The 17,782-nt window shown below is 38.8% G+C and overlaps 1 protein-coding gene across 2 annotated transcripts in view; it reads right to left on the bottom strand.

Annotated features, from left to right (window-relative positions):
* The window catches only part of DNAJC5B (DnaJ heat shock protein family (Hsp40) member C5 beta), an 82,592-nt gene that overhangs the window by 11,451 nt on the left and 53,359 nt on the right, over positions 1-17,782 (bottom strand). For both annotated transcript variants that reach the window (XM_065895501.1, XM_065895500.1), the window contains 2 exons: positions 5,842-6,055; positions 2,382-2,553 (listed from right to left, as the gene is read on the bottom strand). In XM_065895501.1, coding sequence (XP_065751573.1) covers positions 2,382-2,553; positions 5,842-6,055 — 386 coding nt within the window. The remainder of the gene's footprint in view (positions 1-2,381; positions 2,554-5,841; positions 6,056-17,782) is intronic.

Here is a 17,782-nt window from a genome sequence, read left to right as displayed (position 1 = left end):
TACGCGCCCAGAAAGCATAGGGGGAAAGTATTATAAAGGTGTGTCAGGCAGTTAATTAAGCTGTTGCTGTTTTTCAAATTTTATGATATTTAAGACATTTATCAGTTTTTAAGCTTTGCAATTTTTTTGTAATTTCTTTTTTTCATTATAAATAAGTATTCACTTTCAGATCTAATTTTGTATTTGTAATTTGATTTTCTTTTTCCCTAAAAGGACTGTCCAAATTGTGTAAGTTTCTGGCCCTTGAAAACCTTCATTAACTCTGCATAGGAGCTTTTGAATATTTAGGAATAGGATAGAGCTTTTCCTTTTGGTTAAGACTAACAGTAACACAGTCAAATGGGTTCGTGACTTACTAAGTCTGGAATCTGACCTCTGCAATGGAATTGGTAGCTCTGGGGTGTCAGAACTGAGAACAGTGAACGGCATGTAGATTTATCACCAACAACTCTGCAGGAAGGAAATCTGGGTGGAATTTGGCACTGAGTATGAATTTCTGTTCCAGAAAAGAAATCTTCTGCAAAGAAGGTCTGCTGAAATGCCCTGGTGGAGCTTTTATCTAATTTAAAAAGGAAAGACTTTGAGGCTTTTCAGAAAAGTATGGAACACTGGATTTGAGGTATCTAGGTTCAGTTCACCTAGACTTGGTTCCCGCACTATAAAGGAAAAGTTAAGATAAGCTTGACACGGTGGGTGCCGATGACAGTACTCTCCTATCTAACTGCCCCTTCCTATCCTCTGTCAGTGACTGGACTGGGTTGATGGATGTTGTGGGAGATCCTATGAACAATGGGCCCAGCGACCCCTGACATGATCTAATAACAGTTTATCTCCCTCAGAAGAGCAGATGAGGTTAACGCACTCATCATTCTTCAGCGACTTATGCCGAAGTCACTGGCTCTTCCCTGAAGAAGAGTTTATGCGTGTGTATCTGTTTAACCCATTTACGAGTAATACAGCTTGCTTGCTGTTTTTGGTGTGTATGCCCTGTTAGAAGATTTGTCATTTTATATCCCAAATGAAGCAAAAGAAAGTTGTAATTGTATTTCACGATGGGCCTACAATTTGGCTCCAGGGGCAGTAATACAAAATGGTGAGAACAAACCCCCTGTTTGCCAGACTGGCCACCCAGTGGTCCCCATGGAAAGGAGTCACAGCTTGCAGGAAAATCCCTTCTGTTCTCTCTGATCTCCCAATCCTAAAATGGTCTGAGACTAAGTACAATTCACATGATTGAAGACTCCTTTCCTTAAGCTGGACTCAGGGTGGGTAATAACTGGATATTACTTAGCATCACATTTGATAGGGAATTTGAAAGTATCTGGAAGCCTTTAAACAGCCTCTCCTCTGTCTGATGTCCTGGAATTTCTGCTTCATTGTGATCAAAGGAATCAGAGTACAGTACACAGAAGTGCACCATGCCTAATTTCCGCAGTTGTGACAGCAGCGGGTCACAGTCTGAATTGTTTATTTGGCTGTCCAGCCTTCTTTGTGACTTAGCGATGAAGTCTATTACCCAGAATAATGATGCATTCTGCAGGAGAAAATGACAGTAGGATTATGGCTGCAAGACAGAAAGGATGATGGCAGGTTTGACTCCAGTTTGTTTAAACAAAGGCATTTCCCAGAGAATATGAAGTATTCCTGATGATGTGAATTCTGTGAGATTGTTGTCTTTCTTTTACATTTTTTCGTTATCATTGCTGGGTCTAGTGAACTTGAGGAATCAAGTAATCTATCACGGCCATGCATACACATTGACAGGCATGTGCAGGTGGTTTAACAAAGCAAACAGTCCCGTTTGTATCAGACAGTATTCTTGATGCTGGTTTGAGGCTAGCTCTGAATGTGTGGTTTTGGAAGGAAGCTGCATTTCTGGGGAAGAAAGACTACCCTCCCCCAGTTTTACCCAAAACTCATTATCAAGTAATCAAAAAGAAGGAAAGTCAAGGGTTGTTGACTTCTCCTGATGTCCATTCCCTTCTATCTGAATAGAGATCCTAAAGTAACAGGCTGAAATGCTTCTCCTGGGAGAAATTTCTACCTTGGTTCTCCTACCCCTGGGCACTCCCACCCAAACTTCCCTGAACCCACAGTTCACTCTTTTGTAATGCGACTGTGAATTGTGCTAGCTTTGCCTTGTGATCAGCACATTTCATGACTTCTTTCTGACAGTGTTAGGTTCTGCTTTTCTCTGTGGCTGGTAAAGGTAACTGTCCCTTCATCCTCTCCAAAAGAGGTACCAAAGGTAAAAGTCTACGGCATTCCCCCCATTTGGTTGTTGTATCGCTCTCACTTTAGTGATGGCCATCGCCATGGGGCCTGGTGCTTGGCCAGGCCTATGAAGAGACACCCCCTACTCTGTTCTCATCTTGCTGTACCTTTTTCTATGTCAGTCTTGATCTGCTCCTCAAGATCCTCTGGGGACACATAGAAGTCCTCTTCTGGCATCGATGACTTAGGCCGGCAGCGTCCACAGCAGCAGTTGCAACAGCAGCACAGACAACAGCAGAAATAGCAGCCGGTCAAGAGGCCAATGATGACAAACAAAGTCTAGGGGAACCAGAGGCAAAGCAAAACAGGGGTGAGGGATCGTGGGGTGTAGGAGACCCTAGAAATCAAGTGTGGACCCATGTACCTCCAGAGACCTGAAGGCATCACAGTTCATCCCAGACACCACATATTCACCCTCATCCTTATTCCATGGAGGACTATCTTTTTAGTTTCCTTGGAAACAAATTCCTCATAAAGTTTCACCTAACAAGTTAAGCCAGGAACAAGTGACTTGCAGCCAAATAATGAAGTATGACATTTTCTTCTTTATTCTTAAGCCATGGTGATCATTATTAAGAGCAGAGCAAACAAACCAACAAACATAACCTCTACAGGTCACATGGGCTAACCAAGGGCACTGAATCATTCTCACCAAGAAGAGCTAGGGATAGCCAGTCCTGACATCACCACATTCCTCTCAGTCACCACGTCCTGCAGTCTCTCTCCTCACCATCTCTGCCCTCTCCCCATTGCCTCTCTCCTGACTGGTAGGGCTTTAGAATGGATCCCCTTATCTCTGCTCTGGATACTTCAGTAGCCTCCTAACTGACCTACCTGCTTCCCCTCTTGCCTCTAGCCCACTCTGCACATTGCTGCTGGAGCTTTCTGACATGTTCTCTTGAACCCATGCAGCGACTCTCCTGCCTCTTAGAAAGGGCTGGAGCTCCTTATTAATGGTCCTCTGGCCTCTTCCAGTGCCTTCCCTGCACCAGCATGGCCCTGTTCCTGCCATCCTTGCGGAGCTTTGCTCTCCCTATGGAACCATCTGCCTAGACACCCACTGCCCCATTCCCTAGTCATCTAGAAAATACCCACTCCGTGTTTAAGATTATCTCAAAGATCCTCTGTGTGACATCTTTCCTGATCCCCATGTCCTCCAGAACAATTACTCCCTCCTTTGTGCCCCAACTGCATGCCATACAAATGTCCACCATAGTCTTGTTTTGTTGACACTTTAAGACAGTGATGAGTTTATAATTCTGTCTCAGACTGTGAACTTCTTCAAGGCTAAACTATATGTTAGTTGTTTTTCAATCCCTCCTCTACCTAAGGATTTAGTACCTGGAGTGTGGTAGACAGGAAATGCCTACTGAATTAATGAAGGTATTAATTGATTAGTAGATAAACAAATGATTTGTTCCTCCTAGTGAACAGCACCAGGATTTCCCCACGAGCATATAAAAGGTTTCCTCACTAAGTTTGCCATAGGTAAAGATTAAAAGACTAAACTCTCCCAATCCAATTTGAAGTGAAAACAAGCCCATTTTTGTTAATTGAGCAAAATAAGTTTATGATTTTATTAAAAGTATGTTATTTGAAATAGAAAGTGATTTTATACACCCTCATACCTATAATCTTTTTGCTATGGATTCTCTACATCTTCAGAGTCATACATTTCTTAAATTACTCTGAAAAGTATAAAAATACTTCCTCCTCACCAACTGCCTCTAAGACCCTCCTGTGCAGTGTTCCTGAGCCAGTGCCCCAACAAGCACCCTGGTTTTTTTACCTACTTTTGACCTTTTTGGCTTTCACTATTCCATTCCCATATTTTTTCTCCTCTCTGAAAATTTCCTTTGATGCATGTATTGTTTTGTTCTTTATTCCAACTAGATTACTTGCACTGTTGCCTAATCCTTGCAGTGCTTAGTGCAGTACAAGGCATAAGTAGGTGTCCATTGTTTTTAAAATATTTTCAAATTGGTACGCTGACTCATACATGTAATGCATACTTATTAATACATGATCACTATGTGCGGCCACTCTAAAGGGCACTGGGCAGTTAGGCTTTGGCACAAGCAGAAGGGGAAGGTAGATTTCTTTGTAGCCTTATTTTTAAAGAGCCACATCAGGAATTATTTTATGTATATCTCTTACACTACTGAACAGCTTCTGCTTGTCTATATGAATTTTGATCAATTTTGTCAACTTCCTGGGCAAGGAAATCTATTCTCCTTTTTATGCAGGTAGGCCCCAATATGCAGTCAGGTGCTAGTGTGTGAATTATCTAGAACTCCAGATGTACCTTCCCATGGAAATAGTGTCATACCTGGGGGTTAGGTTCCCACAGAAGCCTGTATTTTACATAAACATTCAAACTGTCATCATAAATGACATTGACAATATGTACACTCTCGTTCTAAGTTCCACATCCTCTGGGCAGAAACTTATCTCCCTCCCAGGTCTTGAGTGATAAAGAAAGGAGGTTTCAGTGGGAATCCCAGTTATCCCCAAGAAAAGGAATTCTGAGGACTGCAGAAGGCAAATGAGGCTTCAGGCTGCAGACTCTCTCTCCCCATGCCTATGAACAAAAACACATTCTCTCTCATCCTGCATATATAAAACTATTCAATTTAGCAAGATTTATTTTAGTGGAAGAAAGTAGCAATCAGAGTACTACTGAACATGACATCTGCCTCTGGAGATCTGCTGTTTCTTTATTAATTACAACTCGTATGAGTGTGAGTTCATCTGATTTCACAAAATGTGTGAACTGTGAACTTACTACATGTATGTGAACTGTCCAGAAAAGACGCAGATGGACTATATGTATGATTTATATGTAAATATACTTTTATCAGAAGATAAGGATAGTAATACTCATAAACAAATATAAAACTATCACCAAGCATGCATATACTAGGGATTCTTAGGAAATCCCACAAAATTTACTGTCAAAAGTCAATTCCGGTCGCACTAAGTCCTTAAAAATCTTGCCTTTTTCTTGACTAGATATCCTTTTTCTCTCTCTCTCTTCCTCTCTCTCGCCAACTCAGTGTGCTGCCCTATTTAATTCTTACCTTTTTCCCCTCATTTCCTTCTCCACTACTTCCCAGCAGGCTCCATGTGAACCTATGACCTAATTACCATGTATTCTCCGCAGTACTGTGTTTGCTGATGTAGCCTATGCTATAGATAGGAAAGTACATGGCTAAATTTGTCCCATAAGAATTTTTAGACAGTTGTCACACTAATAAATTATTTTAGGTTTTCAGCAATGAGTCAGTTCTTAATTTGTCATTATGGGGGTAGGGAGGGCAGTCAGAATTAACCTGAGGCTTCAAATTCAAATCTAATTAATGTCTAGAAGTATTTTAAGTCATGCTGTATTTTATAATTACTTGGTGAGCTAAAGCAAAAACGATCCTTAAATAACAGCTCCTTTTATCTGTAAGAGTTTAGTAATATAGCAAGGTTAGACTTTCTTTGAGATGGAGTCTAAAAGAGTGACTAATATCATGATCTTCTAAGAAATTGTTTTCAAGAGAAACAAAGAATCCAATTCACCTTTGCCCACCAGCTTGACAGCATGAAGTAGGTATTAACATTTTCATCTCCAAATTGCTCGGCCACATAGAGTCCCAGTGATCCGTACTTGTCGTATATGTTTCTTTTTGACGTGTCAGTTAGTATTGTGTGGGCGTTGTTGATTTCTTTAAACCTCTCAGCAGCACCTGGATCATCTGGATTCTTGTCTGGATGGTGTTTCAAGGCCAATTTTCTTTTAAAATTTAAAAAAAAAAAGTGAGGAAAAGTGTTACTTGACAGGTATTACAACGACATTTTAGAAGGGCATTATTCATTTGTACATCTTTTATACGTGTAAATACCATGAAATGTTACGTTTCATAATAATGTTGATTCAACTAAGCAAGTTTCCATTAAGTGTTGCCTCGTGTTTCTAATGTGCAGGCAGCATAGTATTGTTTCTCCCCTCACATCCTCAAAGGAATTCTCAGTAGCTGCATAGCTGTTGAGTCTTAGACATTTTTCTATTGGCAAATATGTGAAGTTTATTTTTACCTGGAAGCTCATCAGTAGCCCACCTCAACATGCAGAGGCCTTTAAGAGTTCCAGCAACAGGACCAGTTTATACCACAATTTCATCTAGAACTGGAAGACGTTTCCAGAATTAACAAAACTTCACACCACATATTCTAAAAGTTAAAACTCAACTGTCAAAAAAAAAATCTCTGATTTATACACCCTTGAATAAATATTATGACCCATTCACAATTTTTTTTACAAATCCTAACTCCCTTTTGTTTTCATGGACAAATACCGTGACTTACCTTGTATTCAAATGTGTATTTGACCTCTTTTCAAATAGGTCTTCCCATTTCAAATAATCTGTAGAAATTTACTTGTGAGTACAAGGCCCTCTCTCCTCTGTGGGTCATAAAGCAATTCCATAAGGCTATGAGTGTGTGTTGTGTTGCATTGTGTGCGTATTGGGGGCAGAGGGGTGATTTGTGAGTGTTCTTTATTCTTCGGTTATAATCAAGTATTAAAAATGTAAAATGGGGCTTCCCTGGTGGCGCAGTGGTTGAGAGTCCGCCTGCCGATGCAGGGGACATGGGTTCGTGCCCCGGTCCGGGAAGATCCCGCATGCCGCGGAGCGGCTGGGCCCGTGAGCCATGGCCGCTGAGCCTGCGCGTCCTGAGTCTGTGCTCCGCAACGGGAGCGGCCACACAGTGAGAGGCCTGCGTACCGCAAAAACAAACAAACAAAAACTTTTATAATGTTTACTACATGCCAGGACTATTGTAAGCCTGTTATAAATATTAATTCATTAATCTTCACTGCAGCTCTATGAGACTGGTATTATAATAATCCCATTTTACAGTTAGGAAATTTAGCCACTGAGAGGTTAAATAATTTGTCCAACATCATACAGCTAATAATTAGAACCAGGCTTTGAACACAGGCAATCTGACCCTGAGCATTATGCTGCCTCCTACATATTTTTGAATTAGAAAAGTAAGACATTGCAAGGACTTCGGCTTTTGGTCTAGGTGATGTGGGAAGCTCCTGGAGTGTTTTGAGAAGAAAAGTGGTATGATCTGATTTTAGTTTAGAAGGATCACTCAGTCTTGGAGAGGACAAAGGCAAAAGCAGGAGACTCTTTTAGGGGAAGTTCATGGTGATTTGGACCAGTGTGGTAGTGGATGATTAGTTGGAAGTGGCTGGATTCTGGTACACTTTGAGGGCTAGCTGATGGATTGGTTGTGGGATGTAAAAGAAAAAGAGGAATGAGGGGTGGCACCGAAGTTTTGGCTTGAGCAACTGGAATTTTGGAGTTACTATTTAAAGAGTTGGCAAGAGATTTTTTTTTTTGGTAGTAGGAAATGATTTGCTAGGATTCACAGTTCTATTTTGAACACCTGTGAGATGCATATGAGACTTACAAGTGTGACAGAGGTAGAGAAATATATGAGCCTGAGTTCAAATGAGAGTTACTCTGGGAGATGTACATTTGGGAGTTCTCAGCAGGTAGATGGTATTTAGAGCCATGGAACTGGAAAAGATTCCCAAGTGAGTTAGATCCAACGTAAGTCCAAGGGCTGAGCTTTGGGAAGGAAGAACTACAGAGGAGATGAAGAAAGAAAGACCAATGATGCAGAAGGAAAAATCCGGAGAATATGGGGTGAGGGGATCCAAGTGAACAAAGTATTTCAAGGAAGAGGGTGGTCACCTGTGTCAAGTACTATTGACAGGTCATGTACAATGACAACTAAGAAGTGATCACTGGGTTTAGTGTTACAGAAATCTTTGGTGACCTTGACACATACACACACATAACACGTATACACATGCATATATGCACATACACACACAGACAATTGTATATATGTCTTTATATAGGGAAAATAAAGCATAACAATAAGTAGAAATAAAGAGAAAAATGAAAGTTTATAACCATGCTTAACTGTGATTATAGCTGGGATTATAGGTGATTCTTTGTTTATTCTTGTTATAAAAAAAATATACATACTACTTGTGCAGTTTCCTTCCCTAAGTATTTTTAAGCTCCAGTTAAAAATTTTATGCTCCTTTAATAACTGAAAGTTTAGAGTTTGTTCCCTTAAATGACCCACTACCAAATTAGAGGGGGGGAGGAAGGAAGAAAGAAGTCCTCAAACTTTAATAATACAACAATCATTATCAGAGAGTCTCAAGTGGATTCTTTAAGCACATTAATTTTAATGGCTCAATATTCCTGGAATTCTCACTCTGTGCCCTGGAATACAATTGCAGCATTTTCCCCTACCAGTTCCAGAGATCATGTCCAGGCCAACCAAATGCAAAGGCTCTTACTTCTGCCCTGAAAGAAAAAAATCCCTGGAAAATGCCTCTTTACATATATTTCTTTATTTCTAGGGTTCAGTTGTAGACCAATGCACACTACCCAAGACTTATCCGGAGAAACGTGTCATTTTAAGCTGCTTGGATCTTTGTCAGCTTTCAAGGGCAGACGCACTCAACTATTTATCACATTCCTCTAACAATGGAGCTGGCAAATTCAGAGGGCTGGAGCATCTCCATTTGTAACAAATCCAATTCCTGGTAATCAGCAGCATTCTGACTCCTCTTGGCAGATGCTCTTGGCCCTGAGGAATCCTCAGGAAATGTGGCTAGCAGAGGCAGCTGCCAAAGTTACACAATTGCTCAAGGAGGTAGTTGATCGATGACTCACCCCCTTGGTGGTGTCTGTACAGCAGGAAAACACGTACGGAATTTAGGGTGAAAGGAGAGTTGCTTGGAGTACATTTAAATATAACATTGCCTATTCACTTTAAAGATCTTCCTTATAATTTCTCATTTTATACTTAAAAGTGATGCAATGTTCAACCAGAACATGAGCCTTTAATTCCAAATCTCTCTATACTCTTAGTCACTGTTAATCTGGTATGGCTATAACTAATATTAGAAATAGCATCAATACCTGTAATTTCCACTTCAAAATCCAATAACAGCTTTCAACTGAGTGGCAGATAGGATCAACGTGGATTTATAGTTGTAACTACCAAAGGCTCCTAAGATCTACCTGTTTTGAGGCAGTGGAATAATTCTAAGAATTGTAATGCCCAACTCTCTTTCTCACACCATCTAACACTCAGGTGAGATCTACCTACTATTCTCTACCAGTCTGTGAATCACCTAAGACCCAGTTCTGACCATGTTGCCCCAGCTCAAGACCAAATCTATCTCCCTGGGGTTGGAATGTCAGAGGAGACCTTATTGTTTGGAAAGGCTGGCCCTGAACCTCAGGGAACTAAGTTCCATCATGACATAGCTGTATCTATAGCTGCCTTTCCCCACTCAACACATTTTTAGCTGTCTTCTCCAATTACCTTTTGTTGCTTCCTATTTCAAAGATTTCCCCATTGCTGTGTGACTTTCTGCTAAACTCCCTCAGCCACAAAGTTTATTGCCCCTCCCGTGTCCCAGAAGAAAGCTACCTGCTACCTAAAATGAAAGAGTAGAAGAGGGAGGGTGAGGCACTGGTTTCTTCCTATATCCTAGAACCGTTAAAAGTGCCCTCGTGGCAGAGGCAGCATCATCAACAGCAAAGGTAGAAAAAAAAAAAAGAAAAAAATCTGAGCTCATATTAGATATAGACTATTATTTCTAGGGAAAAGAACTGACTATAACGGGAAGAAGACTGGTGGTAGATAGGAAAATGAACTGCTATAAACCAGAGTTTTCAGGTGAAAACAAACCCTAGACTAGTAACCCTACGTGTTTGGCAAGTATTGCAACTATGGAACTTAATAGTATGTCTTCATAGTAGAAGTTCAGTGGAACTCTTGTGCCCTCTTGGACTCAGGCAACACCCAAGTGAAAGTATAAGAAACCAGTATATGAGTTCCAATGCACATCTCCCTGACATTTAGTATTGACAGACATTTTAATGTTTGATGGTCTGGTAGCTTGAGTGTGTGCGTGTGTGTGTGTGTGTGTGTGTGTATGTGTATATATCCCTTTGTGGTTTAATTTGCATTCTCCTAATTACTAATGAGGCTGATATATACGTCATTTGGATATCCTCTATTTAAGTGTATGTTGCTCTTTCACCAGTTTTTAGTTTCGTGTTTAAAATGAATTTGTAGGATTTAAAATATAGTATTCTATATATGAATTCTTTGTCAGTTTATGTATTGCATATGTATTCTCTGTTTCTAAGGCTTTTTTGTTATTGTTAGTTTCCTTATGGAAGCTTTTGGAGAACAGAAATTCTTTTTTTAACTTTTTTTTTTTAATTTATTGGAATATAGTTGATTTACAAAGTTGTGTTAGTTTCAGGTGTACAGCAAAGTGATTCAGTTATACATGTATTCATTGTTTTTCAGATTATTTTCTCATATAGGTTATCACAGAATACTGAGTAGAATTCCTTGTGCTATACAGTAGATCCTTGCTGGTTATCTACCTTATATGCAGTAGTGTGTGTATGTTAATCCCAAGCTCCTGATTTATCCCTCCCCCCTATGTTTCCCCTTTGGTAACCATAAGTTTGTTTTCAATATTGGTAGGTCTGTTTCTGTTTTGTAAATAAGTTCATTTGTATCATTTTTTAAATTAGATTCCACATATGAGTGATACCTTATATTTGTCTTTTTCTGCCTGACTTCACTTAGCATGATAATCTCAAGGTCCATCCATGTTGCTGCAAATGGTATTCTTTCTTTCTTTTTTATGGCTGAGTAATATTCCATGGTATATATATGTACCACATCATCTTTATCCATTCCTCTGTCGATGGACACTTAGGTTGCTTCCATGTCCTGGCTATTGTAAATAGTGCTGCAATGAACATTGGGGTGCATGTATCTTTTCAAATTATGGTTTTCTCTGGATATATGCCCAGCAGTGGGATTGCTGGATCATAGGTGGCCCTATTTTTAGTTTTTTAAGGAACATCCATACTGTTCTCCATAATCGTTGTACCAATTTATGTTCCCACCAACAGTGTAGGAGGGTTCCCTTTTCTCCACACCTTTTCCAGCATTTATTATTTGTAGACTTTTTGATGATGGCCATTCTGACCGGTGTGAGGTGGTACTTCATTGTAGTTTTGATTTGCATTTCTCTGATAATTAGTGATATCGAGCATCTTTTTATGTGCTTTTGGCCATCTGTAGGTCCAGAAATTCTTAATTTTAATTAGTTTAATTAATCTTTTCCTGAATTAGGGAAGATATTGTCTTATAAACTCTTTAAAATCTTTATAGATTTGCCTTTCACATAGAAGTCAATGACCCATTTGTAGTTGATTTTTTAATGCAGTAGAAAGTAAGCATACAATTTCATTTTTAAAATATGGGTATCCAATTATCCTAGCATCATTTATTAAAAAGATAAAATCCTTTCCCTGTATTTTAAATAGGATCTCTATTCTGCTCCATTGGTCTATTTGGCTACTTCTGGGCTAATAAAGTCTTGAATATTATACCTTTAAAATATATCTTAGTATCTTAAAGAGCAAGTTCTTCCATATTGTTGTTCTTCAGGAGTTCTGTGGCTGTTCTGGGCCCTCTGTATTTCCACATACATTATAGAATTAGTTTGTTAGTTTACACACACACACACACACACACACACACACACAAACACACACACACACACTCTTTCTCTACTGGGATTTTTATTACAATTGCATTTGACTCTATAGATTAATTTGGAGATTGACATTTGTATGGTATGTCTACTTATTTAGAACTCAAAGTTTATCATTTTACCATTTAGGTTCTGCATATATTTTATTAGCTTTATTTCTAGGAACTTATTTTTGTGTGGTTTTGATATTAAAATATTTTTCTTAATTTATTGCAGATGTAAAAGATTTTTATATATTGATTTTTATCCTACAAACTTGAGCTCATGTATTAATTTTAATATATTATAGGTTCTTTTGCATTTTCTACATACACAATCATATAATCTGCAAATAATGAATTTTTTTCATTTCAATTCTTATATCATTTTATGTTTTTCCTTATTGTCCTGGCTAAGACCTCCAGTATGATGTCAAGTAAGAGTGACTAAAGCAGACATTCTTCTTTCCTTCTTCTTTTACCAACTCACTAAGAATGAATGAATATTGAGTTTTAATCAAATGTTTTTTCTGCATCTGTTGAGAAGATACATTTTTTCTTTTTTAATCTGTTAATGTGATTGATTTCTTAGTGTTAAATGACACTTGTGTCCCTGGGATAAACTCAACTTAATTATGTATTATTTTACTTATTGCTGGACTCAGTTTTCTAATACGTGCATTTAATTCTATAAATTTCCCTCTAAGTACTACGTTAACTACATTCCACAAGTTTTAATATGAAACATTCAGTTTTAGGTATTTTCTAATTTTAATTGTGGTTTATTTTACCCAGGAGTTACTTTAAATTGTGCCTCTGAATTTTCAAACATATGGGGATTTTCTAGCCATCTTTTTATTTTTGCTCTCACTACAGTGCAGCTTGATTGCACTGCAGTGAGAGAACATGTTCTATATGATTTAAATCCTTCAAAATTTGAGATTTGCTTTATGGCTCATTATATGTTCAGTTTTTATACATGTTCCATGTGTACTTTAAAGAATATGTATTCTGTACCTGTTGGGTGCTTTGTGCATATATAAGAACAATAAATTTTCTTTGCTAATTTTTTTTGTTCAAATCTTCTGTATTCTTGCCACTTTATTGTTCTACAAGCAAGTTATGTTAAAATTTCCCACTATTACTGTAGGTTTGCATATTTCTCCTCATAGTTCTGTCACTTTTTGCTTTCTGTAGTTTAGGCCATGTTCTTTAGAAGTATACAAATTCACAGCTGTTATATATTCCTGGTGAATTGAACTTTTATCATTATGAAATACACCTCTTTTTGCTAGTAATACTTTTCATCTTTACTTTGATATTAATAAAACTACACCAACTTTCTTTGGGTAGGCTTGTACATAGACTATATTTTTCTCTCCTTTTATTTTCAAATTTTCTATATCCTTATGTATTAGATGTGTCTTTTGTAAACATATAGTTTTGGGTTATTTTATTCACAGTGACAATTTTTTCTTTTAATTGAAGCATTTAGTCTATGTTTACTCTTAATCTAATTGTTGATTGATTACAGGTTAAATCTACCACTTCATTATATTCTTCTGTCCCATCTAAAGTATTTTTCTTTTCCTCTCCTTTCTTGCCTTCTGTTAGATTGATTATTTTTCATTATTATACTTTTTTCCCCTCTGTTGCTTTGGGAAATGCACAATCTTTTATTATTCCTTTTGGGGTTCCCCTAGAAATTAGAAAATCCCTGACTTATCAAATTCTAAAGTCAATGTACTTCTGTCTTTCTCCAAGACAATATAAAAATCTTAGAACACTAACACTATTACTGTCTTCCCAACTTGTGTTGTTGGTAGCATGTACTTTAATTCTGTAAATCTTTTAAGCCCTCAAAAAATGTTATTTAATACAATTAGTATATAACTGTCCCTCAGTATCCATGGGAAATTGGTTCTAGTATCCTCTGTGGATACCCAGATACGTAGATGCTCAAGTCTGATAGCTGGCCCTCCATATCTGTGGTTCCACATCTGAAGATTCAACCAATCATGGATTGTGTAGTACTGTGGTATTGGGGGAAAAAAATCCACATATAAGTGGACCCATGCAGTTCAAACTCCTGTTGTTCAAGGATCAACTGTATGATGATATTTCATACAATTAGTATTTGTGTACATTTCCTCACATATTTTCCAATTTTGTTGCCATTAGTTATTTCCTGCATCACTGACCATACATCTGGGATCGTTTTCCTTCTGTCTATGAACACTCTTTAGTATCTCTGTTAGTGTAGATCTGCTGATGATTAATTCTTACAGTTTTTGTTTAGCTTAAAAATGTCTTTATTTCACCTTCATTTTTGAAGAGTATTTTCCCTGGATATAGAATTGTAGGCTATCAGTTATTTTCTTCCATCCGTTTTCTTTCATCCAGATTTCAGTTCATTGTCTTCTGGATTTCATTATCTCTTGAAAAACTCTGCTCTAAGTCTAATTTTTGTTGTTTTCCATAGGGGCTTTCCACCTTTGGTTTTCAGCAGTTTTTCTGTGACGTGCTTAGATATAGACTTTTATTTCTTCTGGTTGGCTTTTATTGGGCTTCTGGTATATATGGATTGAGATCATTCATGAACCTGGAAAATTCACATACATTATGTTTTCAAATAGCTTTCCCCTTATCCTCTGTCTACTCTTCTTTTCAGACTCCAGTTGCACTTATCTAAGACCTTCTTAATAGATCCTCTATGTATTTTATCTTATTGTTTTGTTTTTTGTCCTCTGTAATTCTTTCTGGTTATTTTCTTCTGGTCTGTTGTCCAGTCAGCTCTCTGACCTGTTTAACCTTGCCTTTGAATTCTTGAATTTCATTGTTGTATTTTTTTTTAGTTGTATAATTTATGTTTATTTAAAACATCTGGAATGTCCCTTTTCATAATTTTGAGTTCTCTGTGAAAATTCTCAATCTTGTATTTTATCTTCCTGATCATAGATGTTTTAATGTCTTTCTCTGATAATTCTAATACCTGAGTTTTCTGAAGTTCTGCTTCCGTTGTCTCCTTTCAGCTGATTCTTGTTCTTATTGTCTTAACTTGTGTCCTTGATTATCTCTGGTATGACAGATATTTAAAACTTATAAAGAATGATCGGAGTACTAAGAAGATGTTATACCAGAGAGAATTTTTATGTCCTACTTTCAGATGTCTGGAGGCATTTACAAAACTGGGATCATGTTAATCCAATATTAGGAATTGAGATTTTCCCAGTCACCCAGATGGCTCAAAGTTCAGTTACAGTCCATACAAGGGTGGTGTTTCCATTATCTGTTTCTGTGTAACAAGCTACAGTAAAATTTAGTAGCTTAAACCAACAAGCAGTTTATTTATTTGCCTACCACGTTGTAATTGGGTAGGACTTTGTGGGGACAGTTTGTCTTTGCTCTGTTTGCCTTTGACTGGAACTGCTCAACTTGAACTGAAGGATCTGCTTCCAAGATGCCTTCACTGACCTGCTGGTAAGTTGGTGCTGGCTGTGGCTGGAAGCGCAGCTAGGGCTGTTGGCTGGGCACTCTGTTCTCCTCCACGTGGCTTCTCCACGTGGCTAGGTGAGATGCCTCACAATGTGATGGTCTCAGGGTAGTCATATTTCTTAAATGTTGTCAAAAGTATATTGCAAAAGTAGAAGCTGCTAGGCCTTTTTAAGATTTAGGTAAATCATCACTTCTGTCATATTCTGTTAGTTAAATCAGGTCAGAAAGCCAGCCCAAATTCTAGAAGACTACACAGGATATGAATACCAGGAGATATGGTTTATGGAGGACTACCAAAGTAATTGTTAACCACAGATGGTTTACTTCCATTTTTGCCCTTTCTCCTGGGGTGCAGCACTTTGGAGTCTAAATAGAATTGCAGGATTTCCATTCTTATGGGGCCAGGGTCCTGGTTTTTTCCCCCTTCTCTGAAGGCTGAGTCCTGCTCAGCCTCTCAGCTTCTCTTCTCCCATATCATGACCTAGTAAGCAGCAATTCTTTACTCTCAAATGCTTTTAAGATGTACATATATAAATATAATTTTCCTTTCAGTTTTTCTAGTTTTTAGCAGAAGGGAGAACTGGTACTTTACCTAGCCAGTGATAACCAGAAACTCCTGATTCAGAAATTCCTGGTTATCTTTCATGTTTATATTCGCTTCTTTCAACTCTATGTTAATTTCACAAAGAGCTTTTTACCACTGTTATATGAATGAGCCAAAGAGTGCCTCTGTGTATTGACCCCTACATTGTTTATTTCTTTACTGCAGACTGAGACCCATTAGCTCAAAAGCCCGCCAGTGTCAAACTCAAATTTTCATACATTCAGTTATTTTTATTTTTTGACCACACCATGCGGCTTGTGGGATCTTAGTTCCCTGACCAGGAATTGAAACCAGGCCATCGGCAGTGAAAGAGCAGAGTCCTAACCACTGGACTGCCAGGGAATTCCCTCAGTTATTTTTCAAATAACCCAAATAAGCAGATTGCTAGCCATTCAGAGCCTGTCTACTTTACATATCTGCAAGACTCACCCCACATCTGCTGGCCATTGGTAAGACAGAGCGTTATGGCTATAAGACTCCAAGCTGCTATGGCCCTTTGGAACTCTCCGACTCAGAGACTCCGCACTGTGCTCCCCAGTGACACCACCTAGGTACATAAGCCCCCTTTCCAACCTTCCTCTCACCTGGGTGTTCCCTCGACCTCCTGCCTTTTTGATGATAACCCCCATGCCATAAGCCTGTGGATGGTCTCATGCTGTGAGGAACTTCCCCTCTCATGCAACCCTGTTCAAGCACCATCCAGTAAAGCCTGTTGTGTTGCTGGCTCTTATGGTCATGTCTTTTCTGTTTACCAGCCGCCAAATCTCTCAACCGCCCACAGCCATTTCGTACGTTTGTACTGAGTACAGTTTCCGTCCTCATAAGACATTTTAATACAGTAAGGTGCTGAGAAAAAGCTGGAATGAGAATGTAAGTGGGACTCAAGGAAGCAGGAGCCACTGGGCCAGGATTAGTGTAGAGTCAAGGGACAGAATAGCAATGTCAGGGCACCATTTGACTTCACATTGCAAGTAATGATGCCAATACTACCCCTACTGTGTAATTATTTCTGAAACACCTGCTGCCATAATGCATGATTCAAGTACCTTGACTACCAAGGCTTTATCCAGGGTCCTCTGAAGGCCACATTACACAGTCCTGTGATTTCCTCACACGTACAGATGGAATATCTGAGCAGCTCACCCCAGAAATTGTTAGTTTTCTCTGGTTTTCTGGGATCCACAGTCACATTCAAGATTCAAGACAGATTGCATGAGGTAACGATGGGAACCATACTTGATGGTCTATTTCAGAGAACAGTCCTTTCTCTCATATAGAATGACATCGAGAGTCCAGTGCTGACCTCTAGTGGCAGTTGAGACAGTGATCCCATCGTGCTTCAATGATCCCTTGCCAGATTTTTTTTTTTTTTTTGAGGTACGCGGGCCTCTCACTGTTGTGGCCTCTCCCATTGCGGAGCACAGGCTCCGAGCGCGCAGGCTCATCGGCCATGGCTCACGGGCCCAGCCGCTCCGCGGCATGTGGGATCTTCCCGGACCGAGGCACGAACCGGTGTCTCCTGCATCAGCAGGCGGACTCTCAACCACTGCGCCACCAGGGAAGCCCCCTTGCCAGATATTTACTAGAATTTTTACTTCATGAGGCGTTATGCTTGTTTTTTATTTTTTTAATATGACTTAAAAATACTTAAACTTCTGAAAAGTTCAAATGCCAATTGATAGAGCTTTGTTTTAGGTCATTTTCTGATCACTACAATTCTTTTCTGTGGCTAATTTTAAGAGCAGCTCTT

This window comes from Phocoena phocoena, chromosome 17 (assembly GCF_963924675.1).
Source record: "Phocoena phocoena chromosome 17, mPhoPho1.1, whole genome shotgun sequence".
In the NCBI taxonomy this organism is placed as follows: domain Eukaryota; kingdom Metazoa; phylum Chordata; class Mammalia; order Artiodactyla; family Phocoenidae; genus Phocoena; species Phocoena phocoena.
Note: the sequence above shows the minus strand (reverse complement) of the source record. Positions and strands in the feature narration are given on the sequence as shown.